This window comes from Typopeltis vanoorti, chromosome 11, assembly GCF_054136105.1.
Source record: "Typopeltis vanoorti isolate ZY-2024b chromosome 11, IOZ_Tvanoo_1.0, whole genome shotgun sequence".
NCBI classification, from domain to species: domain Eukaryota; kingdom Metazoa; phylum Arthropoda; class Arachnida; order Uropygi; family Thelyphonidae; genus Typopeltis; species Typopeltis vanoorti.
This window is the reverse complement of record NC_143559.1, coordinates 85,840,705-85,864,088: the sequence shown is the minus strand read 5'-3', so window position 1 is coordinate 85,864,088 and position 23,384 is coordinate 85,840,705. Positions and strand designations below refer to the sequence as shown.

At 34.3% G+C, this 23,384-nt stretch overlaps 1 protein-coding gene across 2 annotated transcripts in view; it reads right to left on the bottom strand.

Annotated features, from left to right (window-relative positions):
• LOC150101821 (twinfilin-1-like) overlaps positions 1–22,977 on the bottom strand; it is a 106,490-nt gene extending 83,513 nt beyond the window's left edge. For both annotated transcript variants that reach the window (XM_090400146.1, XM_090400147.1), the window contains exons 1-2: positions 22,854–22,977; positions 17,583–17,660 (exon numbers count right to left, since the gene is read on the bottom strand). In XM_090400146.1, coding sequence (XP_090256272.1) covers positions 17,583–17,660; positions 22,854–22,878 — 103 coding nt within the window. In that variant the 5' untranslated portion in view covers positions 22,879–22,977. The remainder of the gene's footprint in view (positions 1–17,582; positions 17,661–22,853) is intronic.
• Between the last annotated feature and the right edge of the window lie 407 nt (positions 22,978–23,384).

Below are 23,384 nucleotides of genomic sequence, written 5' to 3'. Positions count from 1 at the left end.
ACTAGCAATCGTGTTTGTTTACCGGGCGCAACGCTTATCTTGGGGACAGTTTAGTCTGGCCCAGTAACTGCATTTGTACATAAATAGCTGGCAATTCTTTCATTTTCTTATTATTTTTTCTCGTTGTTGATCTGTTTTATTGTTTTTAGAGTGTTTAATTATTTTTGTCGTTTTTTGTTATAATTTATTTTAAAGTTTAAATTTTTATTACGGCCATAAACAATACATTTTAGCTATGAACAAAATCAATAGTTTATTGGAAAAACGTTTCTCGTTATTTCTTGGAAGTTTAGACATTGATTTATAAAATCATCATCATGCGTATCAAGGATTTAGGCCTAGCATGGCCCCCCTGTTCCGGCCTTAGAAGTCATCGTTGAATCGTTTAAGAGGACGTCCTGGTTTTCTTTTTCCTAATGGCTTGTACTTTTTAAAGCTTGTTTTGGTAATCTTTCTGTTTTCATTCTTTGAGCATGTTGCATCTATTTATGTTTATATTTTTTAATTTTTCTATTACTGGTTCTTGGTTTAATTCTTTCATAATTTCTTCATTTCTTTTGTGATCAAATATAGGGCATACTTTGCAGTTTTTCTCATAAACTTCATTTCTGCTGTTGTTAATCTTTATCTTTTTGTTTTATTGTCCAGATTTTGCTTCCGTACATTAAGACTAGTAGGGCTAATGTATTGTATACTTTTAGTCTGGCTAGTTTCAGAACTAGGTTTGGTTTAAATATAGAGTTAATTACACCTGTTATTTTTAAATATTTTGCAATTTTTACGTTTATATCTTTTTCATATGTGATCATACATCCTAGGTAGTTAAATGAATTCACCTGTTCTAAGATCTTGTTATCTATTACTATTTTAGTTCTTGCTGGATCTTGTCCTTTAAAGGCCATAGTTTTCGATTTTTCTGCTGATATTATCATACCATAATCTTTGGATATCTCATTTAGATCTAAAATAGCTTTCTGTAAGTTATCTTCAGAATTTGTAATTATTATTTGATCTCGGCAAAGAGGAGAGTGTTTAAGTTTACTGTAGGGGAAAGTTTAATTCCTTGATGTATTTTATTCCATTTGATTATTATTTCATTTAAGTAGATATTAAAAAGAGTTGCTGAGAGGGGACATCCCTGTCAGACCCCTTGGTTTATCTCTCTTATATATGATAGCTCGTGATTTAATCTTATTTGTATTTGATTATTTTCATATATACTTGTAATAACTTTTAGGATATTATTTGGTATTTGTCTTTCTTTTAATATGTTAAATAATATGTTTCTTTTAACTTTGTCAAATGCTTTTTCAAAGTCAATAAATGCAAAATGTGTTTCTAAATTGTATTCTCTTCTTTTCTCTATTATTAATTTTAGGCAAAAGGCCGGGTCTATACATGATCGTCCTTTTCTAAATCCATTCTGTACTTCTAAAATACAGTTTTCGGAATATTTCATTAGTTTGCTATTTAAGATTCTGTTATATATTTTGTAACAGGAATTTAGTATACGGATACCTCTAGAGTTTTTCGGGTCATCTCTATTACCTTTTTTAAAGATAGGAATCACAATTGCTTTTTTCCATTCTATTGGGGGAATACCAGTTGAGTAAATTTTATTTAAAAATAATAAGAGTCTTCCTTTGAATCTTGTATTTATATAGTTCTGAACCTAGTTTATCTTCTCCAGGTGATTTTCCATTTCTTGTTTCTTTCAGGCCGATTTTCAATTCTTCTTTAGTTATATCCTTTTCATTTTTGTCAATTGTTTGCCAGTTGTCTTTTTTAAAATATTTGTCTGTCCACAGTTCTGTGTAGTAATTCTTCTAATTTCAATTCAGTGTTTAATTTTATGTTTTCACTGGTATCTACACAGAGCCTGTGTAGCTCAGCAGATGTGGCGTTTGCACACCGCCGTGCTTGGCCGCACGAAGGAAGACTTGGTTGAGTCTAGTCGGCGACTAGAGGAAATTTTTCTAAGCCTTTTTTCGACCGGTTCCCGAGTGAGTTGATCTCTGGCACGGGTTTTTCGTCCTGTAAACTCAGGAAAATCAACCGTAGAACCCACATTATTTCAGACATTAAATATATTGTGTTAGGGTTAGGGACCACGAGATGGCGGCACATTTGAGCCGTCTCTCTTCACTGCGCACCGCTTAATTAGTGATAGCCTTGGGCCATCTATCTCTGATTGGTACCAGTGGAGATTGAACTGCCCACTCAGTCTCCAAAAGTTAGATAGGGCTAAATAAAAAGGCGTTAGCTGATTTTTTTTTTTTTTTTTTTTTTTTTTTGGTATCTGCATTTAAGTGTTTCAAAATCTTATATACAATAGGTCTTATTTTATATAAATCATGTTCTAAATTAGAAACAAATTTGTTCCATGATTCTCTACGTCTTTTTCTGACTTCTCTTTTAGCTATGGCTCTTATTCTTTTATATTCTATTTCATCTTCTAATCTTTTACTGCTTAACCATTTGTGATACTTCTTTTTTCTTTTTGATTATTTCTTTGATTGTATCATCCCAGATCTTCAGTTTTTTCCTTTTATTGAATTTTTTCGTCTTTCCTAAGCTTTCATTTGCTGCTGCATTTAGTATAATTTTTATATTAAGCCATTCTATTTCTATTTCTTCATTTTGTTTTATTTTATTTGGATATTGGTTAATTCTTTGTTCATATAGCCAATGTACATTTGTGTCATTGAATAGTCTAGTTTTATAAACAAATGTTTCAATTTTTCTTTCTTCTTGTTACTTGTAGCCATTTAGGTGGTAATCTTAATTTTATTTTAACAAGGAAGTGGTCACTGCTTATTTCATATCCTCTGTGAACTCTAACATCTAGTGAAAATTTTGATGTTTTTTCATTTAATATAAGTAATCTAATATTGATTTCCATCCTCTTGCTGCCCGAGTATATTTATGTATGTCATTATGTTTATAGAAGGAATTCATTATTTTTAGGTTATTATAAACTATAAAGTCAATCAATTTTTTACCATTTCTGTTTGCAGTATTTTCTCCATGTATTCCTATATTATTATTCATTTTCGTGTTTCCAATTCTTGCATTTAAGTCTCCTGCTAAAATTATGTAATCATTTTTATTTATTTTATTATATATGTTTTGTAGCTGATTATAAAATCAATATTATCCTGTTCTCTTTCTTCTTCTGGGGTATATAAAGCAATTATTGTTAAATAGCCTCTATTTTTATTCTAGCTTCTATTATTCTTTCATTCCATAATTTATAATGTTTTAACTGTTTTGAAAGGGAGGTATGAATCCAAATCATGACTCCTGCTTGTGCTCTTTGGTCTCTGTCGACTCCACTGTATATCACATTAAAATTTTCAGTTCTCATAGTTCCTTTTAATTTCTTTTTTGTTTCAGTGATTACTGCTATTTTAAAATTTTTTTCATTTAATAGTTGGTCTAATTCTATTCTTTATATGCTATTCCTCTTACATTCCAGTTTACTATGTGTATTATATTTTGTCGTTTCCATTTTTGTTTTACCTTTTCCATTCCAGGGTCGTTTCCCATAGATTCAATCTGATTATCTTTTTCTGTCAGCTTACAAGTAGAATTATGTTCTCCGTGTCAAGGGACTAGCCTGACGATGGAATAGTTCAGTGGTAGGGCTGCTACCTTAAGGCTTCTGAACTAGCCTTCTTCCGAATTTAAACCCATAGGAGGAATAGGGTATTTATAAAATAAAAAAATAAATAATAGAAATAACTTTTTTGTTTTAACACTTGAAAAATGAAAACATTTTGCAGGACGGCCAGCTGGAGTCAAACCAGCATCTTTGGATTTCCAGTTCATTGCTCTAGTCCATTGAGCTATGCCCGCAGCTGCAAATCTTTCAAGTTTTATTAATACTTGAGCCCGTATATATGTTACGTCTTAATTTTAAAAAAATAATAGCTCAATGCATCAGTGGATTCTGAACATTATTGTAATAGAAATAATAACTATAAATCAATAATAGAACCCACTATATAAATATAAAAAAATTAAGTCGTTTTTGGCCCCACCTGTTTCTATTGTCACTAGCCTCCACTGTACATCACCATTATTAACTAGTGTCCCCCCTCCCCATTAAGTAGCATCAGCAAATAACTAAATTTCATCTCCCTTAAATCATTCTCTATATCATTAATATACAAATAAAATAGTGATCCAAGTGCAGAGCCTTGAGGTGCACCACTAATCACCCCTCATTCTCCCAAATTCTACTTTCTCCCTATACCTATTCTCTTGTGTTTGTGTCAGTCATCCTGTTTTACATGCCATCAGTACTATTCCCATTTGTTCCAACTTATATACCTGGTCTAGCCATAAATACTGTTGTATAAATATTTAATACATAAATATTTGTATGTGCTGAAAGCTGTAAACCTTTAATCTATCATTAAATCATTTACAGCTTTTAGCACATACAAACCACATGTATAACATGCATATAGCAGCACTCAATGTTTGAAATATCCCCCTTTTGCTTTTAGACATGCCCAAAGTCTGTGAGACCACATATTAATGGCAGTATACACAACATCCAATGGAAACACTGCCACTGCTCACTCCAAATCAACCTTTACACATGCACAATACCTATCATACCTCTTCTTCAACTCATTCATTGTCAGGGTACTTAACCACATATGGCAATTCATTCCATTCATTCAACACTCTCTAAGCAAAAAATCTAGTCAACACATACCCCCTTAGTAACCACAACTTCCAGGGGCCATAGTTCACTATTTGTCAAGATTTTCACCATTGAAGAGTTGTTTAACCACCAAAACAATCAAGCATATGCCCAGATGGTCACACATAGCACCCAAGATTCAAAGGTGTCATCACCCCACATCAATGGAACACACAGTGGTTGGAGGCAAATGTGTCTGACCACATATCACCATCTGATTTGCCACCTGGAGGTCCTGATCTGAACCCGTTGGACTCAAATTGTGGCTAGAGCTTGAGAGAGTAACCTGCCAGAAAAAAACACCCCAACATCCTGATCTGAATCCATTGGACTTCAAATTGTGTCCAACGGATTCAGATCAGATGGCAAATCAGATGGTGATATGTGGTCAGACACATTTGCCTCCAACCACTGTTGTGGTCCATTGATATGGGGTGATGACATCTCTGAATCTTGGGTGCTATGTGTGACCATCCGGGCATATGCTCAATCATTTTGGTGGTTAAACAACTCTTTATAGATGAAAATTTTCTCATCTATAAAGAGAATATCTCTGTGCTTGTTGTTCATGTACTGCCAGTGCCTTTGATTTTATCACTCTCTTTTGGATAAGTTGTGGTGTTAGGAAGTATCTAGTAGAACAATGATAGGCTCTAACCCACAGGTCATCAGTTAGTACACACAACACTGTTCTCTGCAAAACGTTGATCTCTCACAATGTCACTTTCTGTGTTCTCACAGGATCATTGCAGAGGCATGCCATGGTTACTTTGGCAGTCAGATACATCTTCTGTATCATTATAATGGTTAATAGTGTGATACACAAACGTCCTACTTGATCTAGTGTTTTCAGCAGGTTGAAAATAACAGGTGGCTGCAATCTGACCTTATGAAATGCTATTATAGCTATACAGTTCTCATCATCTCCTCATTGCATGTTAACCCATATAGCTAGACAACTGTCTACTGATAACCATGCAAATATTATTTCAAGACTATGTTTTCCATGCAGTATTCTGTCAGATACCTTTGCAAAGTCTAGCAGTGTCATATAGTCATTCCTCCTTATCTTATTCTGCTGTCACTATTATGAAATATGAGTAAATTACTAAGGGAGGAACTACTTTTTAAAAAACCATCTTGCCTCCACTCCCCCATAGTCATCATCATATTCATCCAATCCTGGATTTACCTTTTATCAACTTTTCCAATGCTTTAGCCATTGCTCATAAAATACTTAACTGGTCTGTAATTTGCTGTGTACTAAAGTCACTTTTATGTAACAGAAGTATCTTACCCTCTTTCCACTCCCTTGGAAACTTGATAGAGTTGACTCTTGCACACTCTCACAACAGATGGACCAATATGCCATTCAGTCTCACTCTGTATTCGTATTGATATTTTTCACAATAGGCTGAGCATCTCCAGTTCCTCTCTCAATTCTCACGGTCTCTGCCACATCAGCAACTGCAAAATCTCTACCTGGATGATACTAACTAAGTGATCAGTTTGTATTTCTTCTGATTCTTTGACCTTCCTACCATCAGAACTGATTAAAGTTATCCTTCCATTATCATTTTTCCTTTTACTTGTTGCATAGCAAATAATTTTGGATTTACTTTGGCTTAACTAATTTTCTCACATAATCTTACCTACAACCTCCTAGACATGGCATACTATTTCACTGCTCCAAGCTGCCACCTTGTCATAATCACCAGCTTTGTAGTTCTACAAAAACTCTTTCTTGACAAAGAATCCCACATGCACCCTTTCTGTCCTCTAATCTATGTACCCCCCATAATAATTGCTTAGCCTGCACTCTCATTGTGCTAATCTGCTGATGCACTGCATTCACATCTTTCTATGGACCCTCATCTATAGCAGCAACCAACAATAGTTTTTTCTACTGGCTATCTTACACCAGACGACCTCCAATAAACCATTTCCCTCAGTCAGAAAACCTAAAGAACAGTAAAACACTTGATATTTAGGCACAATTTATGGTGAATATAGCAAATTAATTATGACAACAGACAAAATAAGAAAAGCTGAATAAAGTTATATGGAATAAGAGAGAAAATTAGTCCAAATATTATAACTTCCTATAAGACAGTATTCAAACCAATATGGATCTCAGAGCTGGAGATTCATAAGTTAATATTGGGAAAGTAAAAAATTAGGAGTCAACTGGTGGTATCAATGGCAAAAGCATATTAAAAATGAAGATATTAGGGACTTCACATTAGCATTCAGGTATATGTCAGTAGAGCTAATCAGGAGGTATGATCACTGAAACAGAATGGTAAAGGTTAACAAAACATTGGTTATAAGGATGGCAGGAAAAGACCCAGAGGAAGATATAGGTGGACTGATATAGTTAGAAGTGACTTAGAAGATCTGAGAGAGTCCAGACAACACTAATTTGGAGGAAAATTGTTGATAGAAAGCTTAAGTAGTACTTTTGTATATTATCATGTACACCCCTTGAGGAGAAGAACATGATGACAATTAATGTGTAAACTAAAAAGTCAGATTATACCTATTGCAAAAAGTGAAGTTTTGAAACTACAACCAAACTTACTCAATGATAACATCTAAAGACAAATAACTGAGTTATTTGTCTTTAGATGTTATCAGCCAGTCAATTGCATGTCTACCAGAAGACACGAGACAAACTTATACAATCTATAAAAAGAAATCAAAAATTTCCTGGCTAGTAGTCAACAAGCTCTAAGACAAAATATTCCATATTTATAAAGGGAATTATAAAAGGATTCAAAGTTAATAAAAATTATATAAACCATTAAAAACTCTTTGATAGGTTAGCAGTTGGAGAAACTATTAAGGAAAAATGCAATTACGAGTACATAAATACTTGTGGGAGAAAGCCATCAGAAACTTGCATATAGCTTAAGTAGATAACATTCGACCTGAAATGCTGAGATATGGGTATAAGTTTTGCAGTGGCTATACCAAATAATTCAGAAGGTATAGTCAGACCGTAAAATCAGAGACTAAGATTTGATCCTTCAATCTTTCACCTCCCATTCTGTTTAAATGACCATGCCATCTTTGCTTACACATTTTGGTATTAGTATTATTTAGTATTATTCCATCTTCCAGGAGTCCAAAGATTCATTACAGGAGGTTGAACACTCACAGACCACAATAACTATCATATCTTGCCTTTAAGACATTCAATGTTTGAGTACTCACCACCCACTAAACAAAAAATTCTCATTTTCATTACCATACTCACATGGCCTTTGTACACTTTTCCAGGGAGAACCACTCATTCTTGCACCACCCATCATCCTATACAATAATTCCTGTACCTATTTGATAGGCTCCTCTCACCCACTTATACATCTCCGTCATAACACTCCTCTTATTTGCCAAACTCTGAAGATCACATTCTTTCAAATCTGCCCACATATTCAATATTCCTGAGAAAGTCTTGGTTATTTGCCTCTGCACTTTCTCTAGTGTTTCCTTATCATCAATATAGTCAGGTGACCTAATCTGTGCACAGAAATCCAAATGAGGTCTAATTAGCACATTATAAGTGGAACTGTATAATGTGCTAATTAGAAGTATAATGTGCACGTTATACTTAGATGCTCAGATACCTTGCTTCCTCCACCTCCTGAAGCAAAGTTCCTCCAATGTGATAAACCTCATTCCATCTTCTCTGGTAGAACTGCTAACTCTACACTTAGCAACTTTGAAATCACATTCTCATTCTTCAGCCCAAAGCACCAACCTATTCAAATTTTCCTTAACAAGTAAGAACTGCCTAATTTAACATCAACAAAATGAATATCTCCTTTCACACTGCAAACCATATAATTTATTACATAAATAAGTATTTAGAGCAATAGATGCTGGTTTACACTTAAGTTACAATTTAATGGAATAATAACAGCATAAAATGAAACTATGTGAATGATTAAATATTAAAATGATTAAACCTACCATTTATTTCTTCTTGTGCTGTTATTATTCCCTTAAATTGTAATATGAATTGATTATATAAGTTAATCAATAGTTTCACTTATATATCAATATACCTAAATGGAATTCTGTGGTACACCACCTTCCTTTTTTGAGACACTGCACCTCCATACACAACTTGCTGGCGCCTATCAATCAACTATTCCTGTAATCAAGCTATGAACTAACTATCCAAGCCTGCTCAAATCATGCAATACTCAAATGCTTCGGCAAAATCCAGATAAATCAAAATATAAGCATCTCCTCTGTCCAATATGCACATCACCCTATTATAAAATGTAACAAAGTTACAAAAGCATGACCTCTCGTTTAACAAACCCATGCTCCTCTCTCAAAACATTTCTATTCTCTATTAACCATTTCTCAATAACACCAATGATTTGTAGACTGACACTGCATTGGTGTATAAGCACAGTTCCATAATTCCTTACCATATCATTAAGACTGATTTTGGTTACCAATGATGTCAAGTTATTTTCTTTTCTGATATATCATTTTGAATATGGTTCTAACATTGAGTTCACTCCTATACACCAGAAGATGTAAACTTTATAATACATATAATTTTATTAAAAAAAATTTCTTCATTTTAAAATACTGTAATAAAAACTAGGATTAAACCTTATTATTCTCTACTTTTAAAAAAACTGATCATCAAATTTCTGATACGCTCAGGGGGTGTACAGGATAATTACAGCAATACTACATGATAAAGTTACACCATTACTAACTTCTGATCAACAATTTTCCTCCAAATTAATCTGTTATCTGTCAAGATTCCAATCTTATCAGATCTTATATTTGTCTTTTAAGACACTTTTTACTGCATCAATCCATCTACATCTTGGTCTTCCTATGGGTCTTTTTCCTGCCAACCTGGCCGAGAACACTTGTTTTGCTAATCTTCCCTTTCCCATTCTGTTTAGTGACCATACCACATGAGATTAGCTGTACTAACACATTGCTAAATGCTAACAATTGCAAGTCTTTCCTAAAATCCTCATTTTTAAATGGTACTCTATTGATTCCATCTGTTCACTCTGCTAATCTTTCTCAGAACTCTCATATCTGTGGTCTCTAGTCTTTGGTCAAGTGTTTTACTTCTGACCCAGCTCTCAGATCCATAAGTTAAAATTGGTTTGACCACTGTCTTGTATACAGCTAATTTAGTGTTTGACCAATTTCTCTCTTATTCCATATAAATTTATTCAGCTACCTTCCTACTGCTAAAAGAGATTATTTATTAATTATCAATCCTCATTTGTTATGAGATTTTCTCTATAACGATTATTTCTATTTCCAAGTATTTATATATGCACAAGGGTTCAATTCTGATTGGTGCAATGACTTTTAACTGTCTCTTTCAGAATCCAGAAAATCACTGACTCAAGACCAAATACAAAATATACACATTTAATAAAACAAAAACAATATATATACACTTCAAATAAAAATTACTCAACTAACTACAAAATTAACTGGACCCAAGGCCTTTTAAAATAAACTTACACTTTAGAGATCACCCATTCTCTGACTCAGTCTATTACTGATTTGTTTAACGTATATTTAATCACGTCTACTAGACTAAACACTTTGTTTACACAATAACAGAATGTTCATAGTCATTTACTTTGTTAAGGCCCTTTTCCGAAGATATAAGATTCTCTTCTTCTTTTCCATAGAATCCTTTCTCATCACTCTTATGTAGCACACATTATTCCTCCTGACTCTGAAGTATAGATATTCTGAATTCACCGAAGTATATGTACTCTTACCTCATCTCATGCAGTTCAATTTTGTTAATTTTTGTACCAGCAAAAAAGGTTTCTTCTATTGCTTTATCTAAGTTGCGGAATTCCATCACCTTTTCCAGTAGAAATAGCATATAGATCCAGCGTCCTTAAAACACATGAAATTTTTCAATCAGAGTTTCCTTGAACATTCCTATAGAACATCAATTGTAATATTTTCTTTTATTTACCAATACTTATTTACAGTCTTAACTCCTCCACTTTAAAGGCTCACAGTTCTAAGATTCCTTTTTTGGAATCTTCAATTAATATTCCTCACACTGTCATATACAACTAAATTAACAAAATTCCTCTATCTGCATTCTTAAACTTTCATTAGCTCTCTCATTTTTCCTTCGTTAAAGCCGAATGCTCTCTTGTTATTTCTGTTACCTCGATACTGAACGCTCTCTCTGTCAGCTGTCAATCACCCATCAAACTCCTTGGTGAGCATACACACTCCATGAAAGTAGAAAGCAAGAAGTTAGGTATTATGGCTGACGTGTTGTCTCCGTTAGCGTTATGAGAATGTCTTTACAAAACACAGCACTTAGTAATTTTAAACCACAATAAAATTTCTAAAAGTAACACAACTATCCCAATCCAGTAAGTACATAATTTTTGAAATGCTTCACATTTCATTTTGACAAAATAACATTAATAATGGGCACATCGCAAGTGCCGACAATGCATGTTACGAGTCCAAAACTAATAATGTACTAACATAAACAATTTGTAAAAATATTCAGAATTTTAAATGATGACTATTTTTACACCACCATACCAGCTTTACTAATTCTTTCATCTATTTCCATATTTAATTTACCATCTTCACTAAAAATTGTGCCTAAATAGCAAAATGTGTTACTTGTACCATAGGTTCTCCATTCAGGATGCAGTTGATATTTTCAATGTTTCTGCCCATTTTCATTGTCTTTATATTGCTGATTTTCATACTAAATTTATGACAACAGTCAATTTAGTCAGGGAATCTTGCAGACTTGTACTGGATTTATTCAGTAGTATAACATCCTTAGATGAGTCTTTGACACCATGGGGACTTAGGATAATAATAATGATAATAATAAATCTGATATCAAAATTGGTGATGTTATCTTAGCTCTTTAACTTTATGCAGAAAAGAGCTAAGATTAACATTACCAATTTTGATATCAGATTTAATATCACTTTCCTTCATAATGTGATCCATATATAGATAATGAATAATAACAGTGGAGATAATATGCACCCTTGTCGCATATCTGAATTTACCTCAAACCATCTTCCTGTACTTCAAGTCTAAGTGCTGACTTACAGCTTATATAGAGACTATATATTGCTTGATATCCCATTTACACTATATAACTGTAGCATTCATTTTGAAGAGCTTTCCTCTTGGCACCCCCTGTCATATGCCTTTTCCAGATCTACAAAACTTAAACAAATCCTTGTTATTATAGGCATGAGTTTCTGTGGTTTAGCAGTTCAAAAGAAAGATTCTGGTATTGTGATCACATTTATTAAGATAAATAAAAATAAACAAACCCGACAAGTTTCGTATGTCGTTTGACTTACAACTTCAGGGGTTAAATAAAAGTAACTAAAAGTTTCAACACAAGAAATGAGAAATTACTCAAAATAGTCCATTCTATGATGTTATCTTACTGTTCATTAAATATAAAAAATCCGAATTCAGAATCTGTGCATGCTAAGTTTGAACAAAATGCTGGATGTTGTCATGTTCACACTATCTGAGGTCTGACTTAGGTATATTTTTTTATCAATGCTGACCACGCTTGGTGTAGAATTAGGCCCTGGTTTTTATTACATTGCATTGGAATTCTAAGCATACTAGAAGCTTCTTTAAATTTCCTTGTGAAACAGTTTTTTTCAATATAAGACATATTCGTTTTATGACGGAGTACATTATGGCTGGTGGAAGTTGTGTGGGATGCTGGGCTTGATTTGTGTTATCTCCTTTTTTGCATGTCTTTTTGGTGTTCGTTCATACGAATTTCCCCTGATCTTCCCGCCTGGTCTACATAGCAGATGCCACAGGAAGAATGAATTTTATATACACCTGGTTTTTTTAAAGGGTGATGTGGAGGTTTTGGGGGATGTAGAAATCTTGATATTGTTTCTAGCAGAAGAAAAGCAACTTTAGTGTTATGTTTGCTTAGTAATTAGGTCAATTTGTCTGTAACATTCTTGATGTATAGTAGCGTGATTGCGTTCTTGAAATCTTGCTTTTGTGAGGTGCTTGTAGGAGGTGTCTTGAGGATTTTCTTGATTATCTTAGGTTCAAAACCTTTTTTCTGAGGATCTCTGTTAAATAATGTAATTTCTTCATTTCTCAAGATTTTTACATCTCCCAAAACCTCTACATCACCCTTTAAAAAAACCTTGACATCTGCTACGTAGACCAGACGGGAAGATCAGGGGAAATTCGTATGAACGAACACCAAAAAGACATGCAAAAAAGGAGAGAACACAAATCAGGCCTAGCATCCCACACAACTTCCACCAGCCATAATGTACTCTATCATAAAATGAACATGTCTTATATTGAAAAAAACTGTTTCACAAGGAAATTTAAAGAAGCTTCTAATATGCTTAGAACTCCAACACAATGCAACAAAAACTAGGGCCTAATTCTACACCAAGTTTGGTCAGCAATGATAAAAAATATACCTAAGTCAGGCCTTGGATAGTGTGAACGTGAACAAAAGAATGTGACAACATCCAGCATTGTTCAAACTTAGCATGCACAGATTTTGAATTCGGCTTTTTTTTAATTTAATGAACAGTTAAATGGCCATAACATCATAGAATGGACTATTTTGAGTAATTTCTCATTTCTTGTGTTTAAATTTTTAGTTACCTTTAAACCCTGAAGATGCAAGTCAAACGACATATGAAACTTGTCGGGTTTGTTTATTTTTATTTATCTTAATAAACATGTGGTCGCAATACCGGAATCTTTCTTTTGAAATCCTTGTTATATTTCCATGATTTCTCAAATATTGTCTTAAAGTGAAAATTTGAAAAACCTCTATTTGGTCTAAATCAAACTTATTCTTCACCAAACTTCCCTTCTACGATTTTTCTCAGCTGTTTCTCAAGTATACTTACATACAATCTTACCAAATACACCCAGTAGAGAAATTCCTCTGTAATTCTTGTTTTGTTTCACTTTTTATAGATGGATACTATGAGAATGCTCTGCTCCAATCATTTGGAATTTGACCCCATGACTGGTCTTCTGAATTATGCAATGCAGCCACTGTAAAACTTTTATCCCTCAATATTTGAGCATTTCTGGCTGAATTTCATCTACTACAACTGCCTTTCCATATTTTCCATTCTTTACTGACTTTTTCTATTTCAACTATTGAATTCCTGCATTCACTGTTTTCTATTATCGTATTGTGCTGCTTGTTTCATTTAGCAATCTTTCAAAGTAATTACTCCAGACATCTAGAATATCTTTATCATCAGTTTATGTCACCTTTATCATCCGATTCTTTTTACAGTACTTTTTCCTCTATTTCTAAGCTTTTTCAATAGCCTCTAGAATATTTGTCACCTTCCTGATATTTGCTATGTTCTTACCAAAGTCTTCCGTTGACTTTTATTTAGCTAGTTTTAAATAGTGCTTCATTTTCTTACATTTTTCTCAGTATTCTCTAAGAGCACAAGCTGACTTACTTGCCAGTACCTTTCGATATGCTATCTTCTTTTCCTTTACTGCGTCTAACTTCCTGAGTCCACGGTGGGGTTCTGATATTTCTATCCTTACAGACAACCTCAATACATGCCTCTCTGAATGAATCAATGTTTTCTTCAGGATTTACCACTTAATCTCAAAGGTTTGGTTCTTGTTTTCAAACTGTTTCATTTTTTCTTCAATGATGTTTGTGTATTTCAGCCTACAGTTCACCTCTAGAAGCTACTCAACCTTGATTTGTTTTAAAACTTTCTTACACACTTTTCATTTCAATATGATATTCAATTTTATCCTGCTCAGAATTAAATAGTGATCACTTCCTATTTCAAATCCTCTGTATACAAGGGTGGTCTGATAAGTTCTCGGCCTCGACCATAGATGGCAACACTATCGACAAGATTTTTTTTCTCTAAGTTGGTACATCTATCATAAGCATCCATGTGAAATTGCAAGTCATTCTATCAAGTAGTTTGTTTTATACAGCTGCCTGAAACAAAAGTGTTGTCTGTATCCCTTGAAATGGATAAAATTGAGTATAGCGTGGTATTATAAAATTCTTTGTAAAAGGTTTAACATCAAAAGAAATTCATTCGAAGTTCATAAAAGTTTATGGGCACTCTTCTCCTTCGTTTTTGACAGTTAAGAAATGGGCTGCCAAGTTTAAATGTGGCTGTACCTGCCTTGAAGATGATCCATGTGAAGAACATCCAAAAAGTGTAACAACAGAAATCATTGATCAAGTGCACGATATGGTAGTGGATGACCAGCGAGTCAAAGTGCATGAAATTGCTGAGACTATAGACATTTCAAAAGAACGTGTAGGATATATTTTGCATGAAGAATTGCATATGAAAAAGCTTTGAACAAGATGAGTGCCACGCTTGCTCACAGGAGATCAAAAAACACACTCGCATGAAAAATCTCTGAACAGTGATTGGAGAGTTTTAACAAGAATAAAACTGATTTTGTGCATCGATTTATTACTTGGATTCATCATTAAAAGTGATGAGACTTGGATTCATCATTAAATACCAGAATCCAAACAGCAGTCAAAACAGAAGCCGGTTGTTGCGCCAAAGAAGACAAAGTTGGTTCCATCAGCAGGAAAGGTCATGGCATCGGTGTATTGGGATGCTAAAGGCATTTTGTTTATTAATTATCTTGAAAAGGGTAAAACAATAACCAGGGAATATTATTCTGATCTTCTAACCAGATCAGATGAAAAAATTTCTGAGAAAAGACCTGGTTTGCAGAAGAAAAAAATCATCTTTCATCAGGACAATGCACCTGACCACAAAGGTGTTTTTGGCAATGGAAAAATTAAGGGATCTGCACTATGAATTGTTGGAACATCCACCCTGTTCCCCAGTTTTGGCTCCCCGTGACTTCTATTCTCTTCCCAAAACTAAAACTCTTCCTCACTAATCAGCGTTTTTCTTCAAATCAAGAGGAGATTGTAGCTGTAGAGGGGTATTTTGCAGATCTTACTAAGAACCACTAGAGGGACAGTATAATGGCACTGGAGCATCGCTGGAATAAATGTATTAGTCTTAAGGGAGATTATGTTGAAAACTAATTTTGAAATTATAAATTCATTTTTTCATTGTTAGGCTGAGAACTTTTCCGAATACCCTTGTATAAACTCTTTTGTCTTGAACCAGTGGGAAAACAATGCTATCAAGTATAAGACAGTCAATGAGACTTTTCTTTTTTCTTGCATCTTCTCTCCATGTGAATTTGTGCAATTTTTTATGTTGGAACCTAGTGTTAATATTAACTAATTTATGTCCTGAACACAAATCCAGTAGGCATTTACCATTATTATTAGCTTTGCTCTTTTCACCAAATTTTCCCAAAACATTTCTATATGTCTGGTAATAACTTCCTACTCTACTGTTCAGATCTTCAACAGGACCAACTTTTCCTTTTTCACTGAGCCAGCTGCCCCCCCCTCTCTACTGCCTCAAAAAATTCCTTCATTTCTTCTTTGATAGAACCTTTTGTGGAACAATAAACACAAATAAGTCTCATTGTCCAGTTTCCCATTCTGATATTTACTCAGATCACTCTACTTGATACTGCTTGCCATTCAAGATTATCTTAATATTTTCTGTTGAATACTTTAGCTATTCCCCTCTTGTCTCTGATTGTTATCCCAAAAATAACACTGTGTTTGTCACTTAGAAAGATCTCACCTATTTTTGTCTTTTTTGTTTCAGTAATGCCTATTATATCGATCTGGTACTTATCCAGTTCTTCTGCTAGTTTCATTTCTTTTCCATTGATGCTTCTTATAGTACCAACTTGAACTTTGTTGCCATTGAGTATCGATCTGGTAGTTATCCAGTTCTTCTGCTAGTTTCATTTCTTTTCCATTGATGCTTCTTATAGTACCAACTTGAACTTTGTTGCCATTGAGTTGGGACATGTTCTGGGATTTGTTCCAGTAACTGACTTTTCACAGTTCACCTTGGTTCTGTGACAAAAACAATAAAGACTTGGTTTAATGCTAGGCGACGGCCCAGCCAGCATGAAATTCTGTTATATTGTATCAACATTTTACATTGTTGTTTAAGCCAATAAGAATACAATTTCGTTGACTAAATCCCAAATTGCCAGATCATCCTCATCTGTTCCAGTATCCAGGTAGATACCTAACAGGATGCACCATGAAAAGATGATTGGACATTTCGTCAGAAGCCCAGTCAGCTCTCTGAATTCCTTAAAACGGTACATTTTTTTGAGACACTGCATCTCCATACACAACTCTCTGGCTCTAATCAGTCAACCATTCCTGTAACTAAGCTATGAAATGATTATCCATCACAACTCTACTTAATTTCAACAGAAGTTTATCATGCAAACTCAATGAAATGCTTTAGCAAACTCCAGATAAGTCATGATATAAGCATCTCCTCTGTCCAATATTCTCATCACCCCACTATAAAATATAACCAAGCTACTAAAGCATGACATTCCCTTTAACAAACCCAATCTCCTCTCTCAAAAGATTTCCATTCTCTGTTAACCACATCTCACTAATGTGTGTGTGTTGTATCCCTGCATTGGCATATAAGCACAGTAGTTTTCCCTGGTCCCTCTTCCCTTCCCATATCATTCCAAACTAATTTTGATTACCAGTGATGTCAAGTTTTTTTTTTTTGTAATATATTCATTTTTAATATGGTTCTAACATTGGCATTACCTGTTCACTCCCATACACCAGAAGCTTTAAAATACAAATATTTTTTTAACAAATTTTCTTCATTTTAAGTTACTGTAATAAAAAACTAGGATTAAAACTTATTATCCTCTAGTTTTTAGAAAAACTTACCTTCTGAAATTTCTACTTTAATAACTCTTACTGAACCTTCTTTGGATGGTCCAAGAAAAGCACGAAGTTCATCACTTGCTAAAAAAAAAAAAAATAATAAAAAAAAAAATAGATTTCACTTAAAACTAAAGGAAAAAATAAATTAATTAATCTGCAGTAATAAAGCAAACCAAAATCAAGTTATCAGATGTTAAAATACAAGGCAAATGCAAGTGATGTAAGCCTATTCGACTTCATGGCATATATTCTGTAATAGATAATCGATTTTGGCAACTGTTATTAATATCCTTCAAGTTGAACAACATTAGAAGCATTAATAGTAAACCTCATTCAAGAATCCTGATCGATTTTTATTCATTGAAAAACTAACACACAAAATGCCTTTTCTAGTTCAGTAGTAGTGCAGTCACTATTTTATGCTTCTGAAGTACTCTAGTGGCAAAAATGAAATTCCTTTATGTTGGAACCTGGTGTTAATACAAATTGTTATCAAGCTCTTTCAGTTACTCTTTACAGGGATTTTGTATGCGCATTACTTTTTTAGAAAAAAAAAGTGTTTATCTCATTTATAGTCAACCCAATATATCTGTACTCTATTTTTCAATTGAAGCATTTAAAAAATTTCAAGATAGTTTGAATTTTTTTTTTCAAATAATTTCCAAGCAACTAGTCACTGTTAAATGACACTGACTAAATAGTGCAGGGAAAGAAGAATATCTAAAAAAACTCAAAATTAGAAAAAAACAAAATGGCTTCTCCATTCGAGATATAAATAAATGCTTTGAAATGATAAATAAGTGCTGTAAAAGCTAAAAAGTTTAGTATTTAATGTTATAATAAAACTATTATAACATAACAGAGGATAATGATAAGTATAGAAGCAGTGACATTTTTATGCATTATACTAATGCCAGGAGTATCTGAAATAAAGGAAATGAGTTGGTGGAGCTGATAGCATCAGCCTGGCCAAAAATTATTGGGATTACTGAGACATAGTTGACAGAAGATGATATAATAATAGGAATAGAAGTAGCAGGGTACAGCATTTTTTCAGCAGGATAAGAGGGGAAAACGTGGAGTACTGCTTATGATAAGTGATGATTTACATCCTCTAAGAGTGGAGGGGCTTTGGAAGGCAGTGACACTAATGGTTTTGAAAGGATGTGGTATGAGGTAGAGGTGGGCAAGACAGGATATTTAGTGGGGTGTTGCTACAAGTCAAGGAGTATAGGGGGGGGGGGGGGAGCAGGAGATGTTTAGACAGTTGAGCTTGGCAAGTGCAAGAAGAATGATTGTTATGGGAGATTTTAACTACAGCAGTATAAGCTGGGAAGAGGAAAATGCATGTAGTAATAAGGGAATGGAATTTCTAGAATTCTTGAGGGACAAATGTCTCAGGTAATAGAGGGAACAAGAGGTTCAAGAGTTTTGGATTTGGTCATAACATCAGAAGAGTTGATAATAACTGAGATGACATCTCTCTCCCCAGTTGGAGAGAGTGACCATGTGGTTTTGACATGGAAGATGAATAAACAGTGGTGTAGCTAGAGCTCTTGCCGCTCCTCTCACAATACACACCAAAATACTACAAAAAGTCAAAACGATATATAGGGAAATAAATTAAAATGCTATGTTTATTTTTGAAGTAAAACTTTAATTTCAACATTCTAAAATGTTATATTTCTTCCTTTTCTATTAGCAAAATCATCGATGACATTGGCGAAGTCTATATCATAGTAATGTAGGTAATTCTTAATCAATTTTATTTAGAAAAACTCCTCTTACAACTAGCAACACTTACAGCAATTGTGAGGAAAGTTCACAGCAGCATTACAATATTTAGAACTAAGTTCTCAACTGTATTTTAGAATTAACTGTAAAAGTTCAAAAAAGTTCAAAATGCTGCCCAGGGTGGACCGCCCCCTCCGCCTCCCCACTAGCTACGCCACTGTGAATAAACATGCAGGAGTATCAAAGAAAACGGAACATATGTGAAATTATAAGGCGGGTGATTATAATAGTCTTAGATATCAACTTGGGGCAGTTCCATGGAGGGCAGATCTGGAAGGCCAGGATATCATTAATGCTTGGGAAATGGTGAAGGAATATTTGTTAGCAGCAATAGTAAGCTAACAAGTATTCCACGAGTGAAGAAGCAGACACAATTTGGTGTAAAGTGGATGACAAACAATATCAAACAGGAACTGCAGGTGAAAAAGAGATTATGGAAGAGATATAACATGAGAGGTGGAGAGCAGATGCATGAAGAATAAGATTCAGGCCATGAGAGCGACTAGTATGGTGAAGAAGGCAAAACTGGAATATGAGAAGAGATTGGATCCAAAGAAAATCCTAGAGAATTTTTTTAACTATGTGGCCAGTAGGAGGAGAAATGATTGTGGAAGAATGGCATTGTGGGATAAAAATGGGAATAGAGTGACTGATGCAGAGGACATAGTGGAGTTGTTCAATGAGCACTTTATTGGGGTATTTCATTAAAACCTTCTTCAGGAGAAGAAGGTTTTAATACTACAGGGGTAGGGCAGGTTCGAGGTTTAGAGGTGCAAGAGGAGTGTCTTCCAAATACTGAGTATTCTGGATGCCAGTGGGGGACTGGATGGTATTTCACCACGGGTTTTGAGAGAATGTGCTAAAGAACTGACAGCTCTTTTGACCTGGCTTTTCAATGAAAGTCTGGCTGCAGGAAAGGTACCCAAGGAATGGAAGGAAGGCAAGATAGTGCCATTGCAATGGGTGGTAACAGACTGGAAGTGTCTAATTATAGGCCAGTTTGTGTGTCATCAGTAGTTGTTAAGGTCTTGGAGAAATCAGTGAGGGACTATATACAGCATTGGGCAGATGAGGGTAATGTAATATTATCTGTGAGAATCAATATGGATTTGTTAAGGGGAACACTTGCTTAAGTAATATGATTGCCTTTTATAATAAAGTGACAAGAGCAGTTGATGAGGGAAAGGCATACACTGCCATTTTTTGGATTTTGTCAAGGCATTTGACAGGGTGCCACATGATAAGCTGATATTTAAGTTACAGCACATGGGTTTAGATGTCGGGTAAGTCAACTGGATTCAGGATTGGCTGTCTGATAGGTATCAGAGAGTTGTGTATGGTGAGGCAATATCAAGGAAGCAGAAGGTTACAAGTGGGGTTCTACAGGACTCAGTACTGGAACATGCATTGTTTAACCTTTATATCAATGACATGGTCAATGGATTGCAAGGGGATATTCAGTTGTTTGCAGATGATGACTGGGAAGGGTTATTAGTAATAGTACAGATGTGGTGGCCCTGCAAGAGGATTTGAATAAACTAGATAGATGGGCAAATGAATGGAGGCATTGGTTTAATGCAGCAAAATGTAAAGTCTTGAAGTTTGGGATCCATCGATGGGAGGATGCATACTCAATTGGAGGAGCTAGTAGGGGAGACAAGAGATCTGGGGGTGATGACTAATAGAAAACTGAAATTCAGGGAGCATATTGCAAAGGTGGTGAAGGTAACCCAGAGGATTGCTGCAATACTGAGAAGGACACTGACCTGCAGAGATAAAAGAATTATCATTCCATTGTATAAGCCCCAGATCAGACCACACTTAGATTATTGTTCTCAAATTCCCAGGATTTGAAAGTGATAAATTAACTGTGGAAAGGGTGCAGAGACAGATAATAAAGATGGTTTCAGGACTGTACAATGTTAATTATTAGGATTGGCTGAGGGAATGTAGGTTGCAGAGCTTGGTAGATAGGAGGAGGAGAGATGATATGATCGAGACTTTTAGACTATTGAGAGACAGTTACAGGGTGAACACTGGGGGAGTTCTTTCATTTAGTGGAGCAGCAGGAAGGAGCGATGACAAGGGGGTCATTCCTGAGAGGTAGGCTGAGCCTTAAGTCTAATAGAAAGTATCGTATCATATCATTAATGGGGTTATAACCAAGAAGGCTTCTTGCCTGAGCTGTCTTCAGTATCAGCATCAATGGAGCTTTCTGGCTCCATTGATGAGACCTAATAAGGGTCGGAACCAGTTTGAGTCGTGATCTTTCCCATAATACACAGCAATATACAAAAGGAAGCATGCTTTGCATTAAGGAATATCAAGGGAGTTGACGTAAGGTCAATAGCCTCTACATACAAGTAGCATAATTGTGAAGATACTTCACATGCAAACTTTGCTTGCTTGCATCTTAGTAAAGGATTAAATAAAAAATATAATTTATTTTGTGACCAAGTGAAGAATCTGCCTACAATCAGGATGTAATATTCAATGGATCCAACTAGTTGATGCAAAATTATTGCTGCATACTATCATTACCAGTTTCATGCTGCACTGGTAATGCTATCATTATCAGTGCAGCATGACAATAATATAGTAGTGAAATGTTGGGAATGCTTATTTGTTCAGGGAATAACTAGAGCAAGGATATAATATATCCACGAGCCTTTGTTTTTAATATCGAAAACAGCGCAATAATGAATTGAATTCTTGGTTCAATTAGTTCAGATACACTGATGCTCAAGTGTCCTTGAAGAGAAATTTGAACTGCCTGCCATATGTTTTGAATCCACTGAAAGGCTGCCTCGAGTAATAAACCTCTCTTTTTTTCATAGCTATCAACACACAAATCGTGCTTATGCCCGCCTATTTTAATAAAGCAAACCTGTTACATAACTTTTATCTGGCAGCAACTGTGATAAAATTAATAATGCTCAACTACTATAATGAAATGATCTCGCATCCGTTAAACGATTATTTCAAAAATTACTGTTCAATTTCTCTGAAATGGAAGACTCATCGAGGGGGAAACTCTAATATTTGATTAATAATAGTGATAAACTAAAAAAAAAATGGTACGTCACAATCGCAACATTTTTTCCTGGTTTACTTGAAACATACAAGGAACAAGTTCGAAAGGAGTTTGTAAGAAACTATTCATAGTATGCCTGGTGTACAATTACCAAATCAATAAAATCAGAAAACAGGACTACAGTATTGGTAAGTGAAATTAATTTTAAAAAATAACTAAGCCAGTCTTTAAAAAATATGCTTTAATAAAAGCATTATTTTAAAATTTTCACAAAGGTGTGTTTACCGGTAGTTAAACGTGCAATAACTTCATTTTTATAAAATTGTCAAAATTACAAATTAAATTCGCATTCTTATTCAGAACAAAATATTTATTTATATTCATAAGGTCAAAAAAAAATATGCCTTTCTTTCTCTCTATATTACGAAGTAAAAATTTTCTTTTACCTTGAATACCTGTTTGATGGCACATTTTCACCTGCTACTAGCTCTAAGCACCGAACTATGCCAGCAAATAATCACATTCAACAAAACCGGAAGGTACATACACCTCTCAAACACATCATGTTTGCGGATCATTGTGAATATTACGGAACACGTGCTGCCTTCTCTCGGTTATAAAACAAACTTCAAGAGAGAGAATACTTAGAATTTATGAACAAACATTACCTCCATAAAAAGTAATAAATAATAAAATATATTTCTTTTATTATATATTTATGTTTATATTAAAAAGTTATTATTTCTCTATAATTATATACAGGGTGTTCGGGATAAATTTGACATATTTATAATTAATTATATTTTTCCGTAAGTTACATGTATTAACACACACTTCTCTTCATTTAAAAGTTTGGACCCTTCTTCATTCATATACAAGATGTCAGAAAGGATGGATAGCTGGAACCCACCTGAATCATGGAAGAGAATAACTTGTATCATGATGATTCGTGCCCGCCATCAAAATAAGGATATTAC